Raw genomic sequence first — 8346 nt, 5'->3', positions numbered from 1 at the left:
CTGCTGTTAGTAAGATGGAGCTCAGCATCGACAAGCACAACCCAAAATAATTACTGTTCTTACAATTCATCAAGGACTCAATGAGTTCAAATTTTAATCAGGAATCCAACTCAAGTTCATGTTGTTCATCACTTCATCATGGGTAACGTTTTAGATGTCAGGTCATCAGAACGTGTCACAAAGCAGGGTAGGGCAGGGTGTACAGAATTCTGTAGAGCTGTAACTCAACAACATTTCTTGTACAGTATTACTACTATGTTTCAGTATATCAGATGAAAACCTACACAATTGGGAGATTAAACCTTTGAAGGAACAAGAAAGCAGCACTTTTGTTACCTTGGTTTACAACAATTTAAGCCTAGATATTTCAAAGTAGAATGGCTTAAGCAAAATACATCACAAATATTCTGCTATGCTAAGTATAATTTCAATCCTTGTTATAAGAAAACCACTACCATGATGCCATCTAAATGTCAGCATCAGTTTGCTTGAGAGAAACACCAACCATGGCGTCATGCATGTTATGTCATCTCCTCGAATTAGCTTGCATGAAAATGGCCTCCACCTTAACTTGTATGTCCAAGTCATAAATATCAGGCTGATGTCCAAGGCGATAGGCAGTTCATCGAAGATTTGGAGAATGCTAGTTTGGATGGTACAGGCTACCAAATTGGCCAAATTGGTGAGCCTCATTTTGATCTCTTTAATATTAGCTTTCTAATGCAGAAAGCTCAACCTCCTTAGTGCAAGGACGGTAAGCTGCAAAGGTGCTATCGTTAGCAAAAGAACCAGGGTTGAAGCAAGTTATTCCTGTGTATTTGAAGGCCTTCTGGTCGCTCTTGTCGCCCAGTACTATCTGAAGAAGTTTTTCAGGAAGAAAATCAGCAAAGAACGTCCAAAACTTTTGTTTATAGTGATGAATTGTAATAGTTATACAAAAGAAAGTAATCACACATGCACGGTCAAGCAATTAAATGAGCACAACAGCACATTCATCGCAACAAATTTAGAGCACATTTCAAGGTCCTGAATAGGCTTATGTCCTAAATTGCATACCGTATGAGGAGTAGGATAGAGTCGAAGGCAATGATCGTAGCTCCATATGATTGGCTGAACTGTAAGAGGCAATGGGCAAAGATGACTCTGATGGGTGATGGTTGCTACCAGCTGAAAAGAAAATGATGTGTTAATTCTTTGAACAATATATGCTTATTGAAATAACAACAAAGGAGGGGTATTTAACATACATGCTCGAAAGGGTCACTTGTTTCTTCTGTTGTTGGGGGAATCAGACAAGACCGCCGCATCCTATAAAGGAGGTCTTGCCGGAAAAATACAATTTCTTGTGTATAAAACTTCACCCTGGATAATTACAGTTTTATTTACTGGAGATAGAACAGATAATAATTGAACAATCTGCAAACTTAAGTGTTTTCTTAATCATGACAACTCAAAAAGGGTTAATGGCATAGCTTAGACAAGCTCTTCTCTGCCAATCTATCACTATATGGTAGTCTCAGTGGGTAGTGAGTATATGAAGCTTTTTCCAAGATTGACTGAAATGACAGTGGAATCACTAAAGATAGAATCAGATAAGTTCAGAAAAAAATTGATAAAATGAGGAAGATAATGCCTAGTACAAAAAAGTAGAATGTGCGCATCATGCATCATGCCACCGACCAAAAATCTGTTAATACACATCAGTAGACTAGTACAGGTATGGTGATTATAGCCTCTTCAATTTAACATGAAGCTATTACTAGTGTGCATCATGATCATGATATTGTGTGGATAGCTCTCAGAACAATAATAAGGGGGTTCTGTGAGTCGTCAAAATAACTACAGGTTACCAACAGCTTAGTCTGAATCATGCAATGGACTATGGACCTGACCATAAAATGTGGACTTATGGTGAAAACAATTGGGTGTTAAATATAACGAATTTACGATGTGGTAGAAACATAAAAAGAAACAGCATCCTATTTTCAGTTCCAATAAAAAGAAACCAGCGTTTTTATCCTTCAGCCTTGAAAAAAAAAGGAAATAGCACTATCATGCATTCTTGTCCAAATGCTTATTTTTGACATTTCTAAATTTGTACATATAATAATAGTTTTAACCAGAAATGTTTATCCATGTATTGATGGTGCCCATAGCTTCATAAAAAACCCAGGCACAATGTAGAAATTCAGATAATGACACAATCATACAAGGCAATATTTTAATGTCGAACCTGCAAGGGTTGCTTACGAATATTGCATTTGGGATGTGCTTCTGCAGTTCCTCAGTTAGATATTTCGGAAGTGCACACCTTGGAAGGGCTTTAGAAGGGCCTGAAATATGTAATCAAGTAAGAGAAATAGCACATCACAGAAAAAGGAAGAGAAAGAAACATCTCATTCCAATTATCTGGGACATAAAATGACATTATTCCATTTACAATTAACGAGTTCATTTCAAACCAACCATATCACAGCATTCATTAATTTAAATACAAAAGGAATGCCAATAATAGTAGGGCATAGAAAAAAGAATAGACCAACTCAGATTTAATACATTTTGGAGCAAACAAAATTGAGTTGGAGCAAATTCACATGTGAATATGAACAGTTGTCAGCTAAAAGCAAATCAATGGGTTTTCGAGTACCTGCGTCGTCAGGACCAGGAATGAACAAAAAACGACTGTGTTCCTTTAACCTGGATCGAGCTGCAATCATCTCACCAAGCTTTCCGAACTGCAATCTACAATAGGTTTCTTCGATTGGAAGGTGAAAACAAAATACAAGCTTTGACTATCTTATATAACTTAAAAGCCAGACCTGAGTTCTTCAAATGAATTGAATGCCAGATTGCAGGGCCGGGAGCAGAAATTGCCCATTAAAACAAAAAGGGAAGGAACTGCTTCTAGACTATCATAACCATCAAGAACAACACCTAATTTCTCCATGGTCTTCTCTACGAGAAAACACATATGAACATCCTGAGAATATGGCTCAATAATAATGGTTATTTGAAATAGGGCCTAGTACAAATGAAGATACCTCATAATTGTCAAGCCAAACATCTGAAAGTATAACAAACATATCATTCATGGCCTTCTTCTCTAAGGTTGATAGCCTTACCTGTTTGATATTTCCATTGATAAAATTAATCAGTAAAGGTTATTTTGAAAAGTCAGATTACATGCGGAACAGAAATATTTGAACTTACTGTTTCTTCAGTTGGTATGACACCTCCACCGAAGAAATCTAGCCCCATAAGCATCGAAAGTGATGCTTCTCTATCCTCTAAAGGAGGGAATCCACATGTATTTACCTGCAGATGATAGGAATAAAATCAGATTGAACACAACAATACAAGAGCTGAACACATTCTTGTTGATAAGAATTACAGACCTGGAAAATGCCATTTGAAAGCAATTCCCCTTCTGCTACAATTACAGTATTTTCAACGAAGAAACCTGAAGTGATTTTGTGTTTTGTGCTAAGGAAAGCATAACACTTTTCTGAGTAAGCAAGAGATTGATATGGATCAAATTAAATTTTAGTGTCAAACATGAATCCTGAATTAATGATATGTTATCACTCAAATTTGAGCAGACCTTTTGTTGTTATATATATTTCATAGGTAGCTAAAGAAACTATTCAATTTTTAGATAAATCATACTACAATATGACAAATAATGGGCTCTCAGGATATAGCATTCGATAAGTCAATTGGCACAGCTCCAGTAAGATCCTCCAAGTAGAATTGACGTTCCTCCAACTGTGATATGACCCCCATAATCCATCTCCGACCAGTGCACCCAATTAGGGACTGAATAGAAGTTATCTACATGTAAAAAAGTGTGTAAGTAATTTCACATACAAGAACTAAGAATATTTTGTGAAAATCATGACATGAAACAAAAAAAAATACCTCACAATTATCATCTTCGGTCATAACAGTGTCAAAAGCTGGCTTAGAGAAGTATATATCACGAGCTAGCCTCTGAAGCAGAACCTGATACCTGTCCCTGTACAGGGCTGCTTTATCTCCAGCTTCTCCATGTATGGCTAATCTGCTGGTATGCCTATATAATAGCATATTTCAGGGCTGTTAACTCATTATAACTTATAATTCAGTCTTGGTTAGAAATAATAGGACAGTCTTTAAGCTCATTAGTCCTAGCATCAAGAGAATCTATGTGTAATCAATGATGCTCATAATTAAATACTCCCTCAGTCCCAAAATATAAGCGTTTTGAATCTGAACAACTGTGTGTCCAGATTCATAGCCAAAAGTTGCTATATTTTGGGACGGAGGGAGTAGATGTGTGCATCCATGGTGCAGTAGGCCAGAAGTTACTTCCATATCTAACAAGAGTTGCCACTGCAAATATTGCCGCTAAATGTCTTATTGGCATGAGGATGGAGCAGGCGACATGTTAACCTAGCCATACATACAGTAGTCTCAACTGCATCTCATTGGAGTGGCAAATCTTTAATTGTCACATAAAATCAAGTCATTTGATTTTTTTTCCAAAACCAAATCAATAGTTCAATACTCATTAAGAAGCTAACAATCTCATCTAGTGAAGCACAATATACTGAATCCAAACAAAAAAAAAATACTATACATCTAACAAGTTTTCTCTTCACACAGAAATGAGGTTTAATTATTTTAAAAGAAAATCAGTAGCATCATTTTGGAATCTATGCCCTACATAAATTCTTTGTTGAATCATTGAAGATTTAGCCAGACTTAGAACTCAATTTCGTCAATGTAGCAATTCTAACCACAGTTCAACACCAAAGCGGGAAAAGGAAATAGCGAAATTCTCAAGAGGATGTACAAGGAAAGGAAGAAGCGGCATCTACGTACTCGTAGAAGACTTTCTTGATCGGATCGTAGTGGAACCTTGGCACGACGAACGAATCCACCACCCGCAGCGCCGAGCGCGCGCTGGTGGCCGCCGGAGACGCCGCATCCACCGCCTCGTCCGCCTCGACGAGCAGCGCCACCACGCGCCGCACCGCGTCCCGGTCAAGAATCGACGACTGCACTGCACGCACGCGCGCGCGCACCAAACGATAGCCAAATTGGAGACGAGACCACGGGGAGGGCAGAGAGAGAGAGGGGAGAGACAGATTGGTTACGCGGCTCCTTGTCGAGCTCGTCGAGGAGGAGGTCGAGGGCGTCGTCCTCGGCGTCGGGGAAGCGGGCGAGGAAGGCGGCGGCCTCCTCGAGGGCGTCCACCTTGAGGGTGAAGCCTCGCAGCTTGAACTTGCGCTGCAGCTTCCTGCGCGTGGCCGCCGACGGCGCCGCCATGGGAGGGAGAGAGAGAGAGAGAGAGGCGGGTGGGGATTGGGGGGGAATGGAATGTGTTGTGGCGGGAAAACAGGGCTGGGGTTTTGGGGAATTGGCGGGAAATGTACCGATCGCCTGTGGTAACTTGGGCCTTTAGATAATAGGTGGGCCTGTTGTAATGGAGGCCCATGCCGCTTGCACCTTTTTTTTCTTTTGAGAACTCGCTTGCACTGTTTTATATAAATTTGGTTCATCCGATCGGACACGCGTCAACATCCCGCGTGAGAGCACGAGCTCGTGGGTAGCGCTCCTCTGCACGGATTGGGTTTGGTGGGCCATTTACTGTTTTGTATTTTGTCCTCGTTACAGGCCATCCTAATGGGTCGGTTTATGGCTGAAACCCACAACCAACTACTTAAAAGGAAAAAGTACACAAAAGGTCCCTCAACTTGTCATCGAGTTATAAAATCAAGGTGGTTTTGACCCCGGTTTTGACATCCCTTAACTTACAAAACCGTTCACTTTACGTCCTTCGGTAGTTTTGACCCCGGTTTTATCCGACGTGGTGGGTGAGTAAGCATGGGACACACGTGGACCCCACATGTCAGGACGCCACGTCATCAAGGTCTCTCTTTCCCCTCCTCTCCCTTCCTCCTCCTCCTCTCTCTCACTCATCTCCCTGGGCAGGTTGGTCGGCAGTGGAGAGGAGGTCCGATGGCCGGCCGGCGATGCGGTGGCGACGACACGAGAGAAAGGGAGGGAGGCGGCGGTGGGAGCATGGACAGATCGAAGAGGACGACCTCGAGCACGGCAGCAGGCAAAGTGGGGCGACGGCGAGGCGGAGCAGCGTTGACGGGCGGAGAAGGCTGGCGAGGCGGTGGCGTGCAAAGCCAGTGGCGCAGAGCAGAGCGGGGCGGTAATGGATGACAACGACGATGGCGGCAGGTTCGAGGAGGAGGAGGAGGACGCGCGCAGCTCCTTCCTCGACGCTCGCCGGCCCGGGCGTAGCTCCTCCCCCCGCCGCCCACCGCCAGCGCACACCGGAAGGAAGAGCATGACACGAGGAACTCATCGAGGGGCAGAACGATGACGGACAGCGAGCTTCAAACGACGACGAGGTCGGGTCAAAGGTGGCGGCGGCGTTCCGGCACTTTTCGGCGGCAACAAACAAGTGGATGGTCTTCACCTTGCTCCTGCGAATCCAACGGAGGCGATGACGAATCTTGGCATCGACGGGAATGCCAGTGAGGCTCGGTCGGAGGAGGCTGGAGCAGCAGCGACGGTGAATAGGGATGGCAGTGGGTCGGGTTGGGCACGGTGTTGATGCGAAAAAACACACACTGGCCTGGGAGATCTGCTTAGCTCCAGTGCAGGTCCAAGATGTTGATGAGATACGGGCGTGCCAGTCAGTTTGATGCTGCAACTGACAAGATATGTAAACAGCAGATAAAACAGCTGATCGGCTGACAAACCGATGGAGTAATTCCAACCGATAGCCGATATTAGCCAATGTCGATAGAGTTTTGAGCAATCGGCTATATGTCCAATGCAAATAATGATATAAAGACAATCGGCTGATGATAATAAAATATAACAATAATATAATCCAATAGAAACCAATCGGCTAATAATAATATGATAGGATAAGTATTGATCTGATGGTTAAAGCATACATCGGCTAAAAGTCCGACGACATAAAATCCAATCGATTTAGATAAACATGTTGCAAACGGCTAAATCCAACTTGTATGTAATGTTTGTAAGCCAATGCAACGTCCAGATAACTTATCGGCTAGCACCTCGATAAAACACTAGCATGAACCTATCAGCTTAACAAGATTTATATTATCAACAACAATTTAGTAGGTCGGACCTAATCGATGCAGCACGGGATTATATAATACTCGATTAACCGATAGATCTATCTAATGTGATGGATATAACAAATCTATCTATAACATCATTGTGATTGTAGAGATATATCGGCTAAGACATAAGATCAAACCTAACCGAGATAGTCCCAACTAAACCGATGCGTCTCTAAACACAATGCAATTAGAGATAGAATCAAGATATCAGGTAGAAAAATATATCAACCAAACCAGAGCGATCCAAGAGATCGAAACGATGCAGCCTTGAACAACACCAATGTAGCCGATAGATTTACCAGGGCCGACGGAACGTAGGACTTACCCCTTCGCCGGAGATCGAACTGAACCGATGCAGCCCCGTGTTGGGTGCCAAATTCCGCCGGTTGATAAGTAAAATCTCAAAAAAGAGGGTGGCGATGCGTCGAGAGTAGTATTGATTGAGAGATAGATTACAATGACCCAGGGTGTACATATTTATACCCATGGGTAGATACTAGTCCTTGTTGGACAAGAAATAAACTTTAATAAAGATAAAAGGAAAACACAAAGTCCTTATCGGACACTAAACACACTTCCCTATAATTAAAAGGAAACAAACAGACTATTCATAATTAATAGATAAACTGTCATGCCACATCCTCCTTGAACTCGGTCACTTATGGATAAACTTCCTTTAGTAAATTAATTTCCATAACCGAATCTACTAAGAATCCGACTGTTGGCGACTTGATAATTCCCATCGGCCGATTCCATGACTCTGAAGCCGATACTGACTCTAGGCCGATGATGACATCTTTTTCTTGCACTTTTGCAGGGCAGAGCACTAGGTACAACGTTGACTCCTTCTAGATGTTGTGTCAGTGAGGGTAAGGCCGCAATCATCGTCAAGCTGGTTGCCGGAGAGAATGAGGCACTACTTTCTTGAGCCAAATAATGATGAAATTATTTTAGAAAATGTTAGTATTTGAAAGATCTATGCTCTAGAGTTGCCTTGTAAGGGAAGTTGAAAGATCAATTATCCTAGAATGTGCTAATAGTTTTTGTGTTACAACTGGTTGTTATGAATAATTATTTCCATGAGTTGGTGTGATCGGGTTGAGTTCCGCAAAAAGTTAAAAGATTGCTAAATTTGTTGATGAAGAAGAGAATCAACATAATTTCATGATTGTAAAAAAGATTGTCAAAA

At 42.0% G+C, this 8346-nt stretch overlaps 1 protein-coding gene across 1 annotated transcript; it reads right to left on the bottom strand.

The window, feature by feature from the left end:
• Positions 1 to 224: 224 nt before the first annotated feature.
• LOC4337886 (DNA polymerase epsilon subunit B) lies at positions 225 to 5348 on the bottom strand. The gene is made up of 13 exons (XM_015783307.3): positions 5139 to 5348; positions 4864 to 5044; positions 3919 to 4072; positions 3700 to 3831; positions 3396 to 3473; positions 3211 to 3315; positions 3042 to 3122; positions 2820 to 2950; positions 2648 to 2742; positions 2234 to 2333; positions 1248 to 1362; positions 1057 to 1167; positions 225 to 856 (listed from the first exon to the last, which is right to left on the bottom strand). The coding sequence occupies exons 1-13, from the start codon at positions 5308 to 5310 to the stop codon at positions 710 to 712; spliced, it is 1602 nt and encodes a 533-aa protein (XP_015638793.1). The 5' UTR covers positions 5311 to 5348; the 3' UTR covers positions 225 to 709.
• Positions 5349 to 8346: the final 2998 nt, after the last annotated feature.

The sequence above is a fragment of the Oryza sativa genome, chromosome 5 (assembly GCF_034140825.1).
Source record: "Oryza sativa Japonica Group chromosome 5, ASM3414082v1".
Taxonomy (NCBI): Eukaryota; Viridiplantae; Streptophyta; class Magnoliopsida; order Poales; family Poaceae; genus Oryza; species Oryza sativa.
This window is presented reverse-complemented; position numbering and strand designations above follow the sequence as displayed.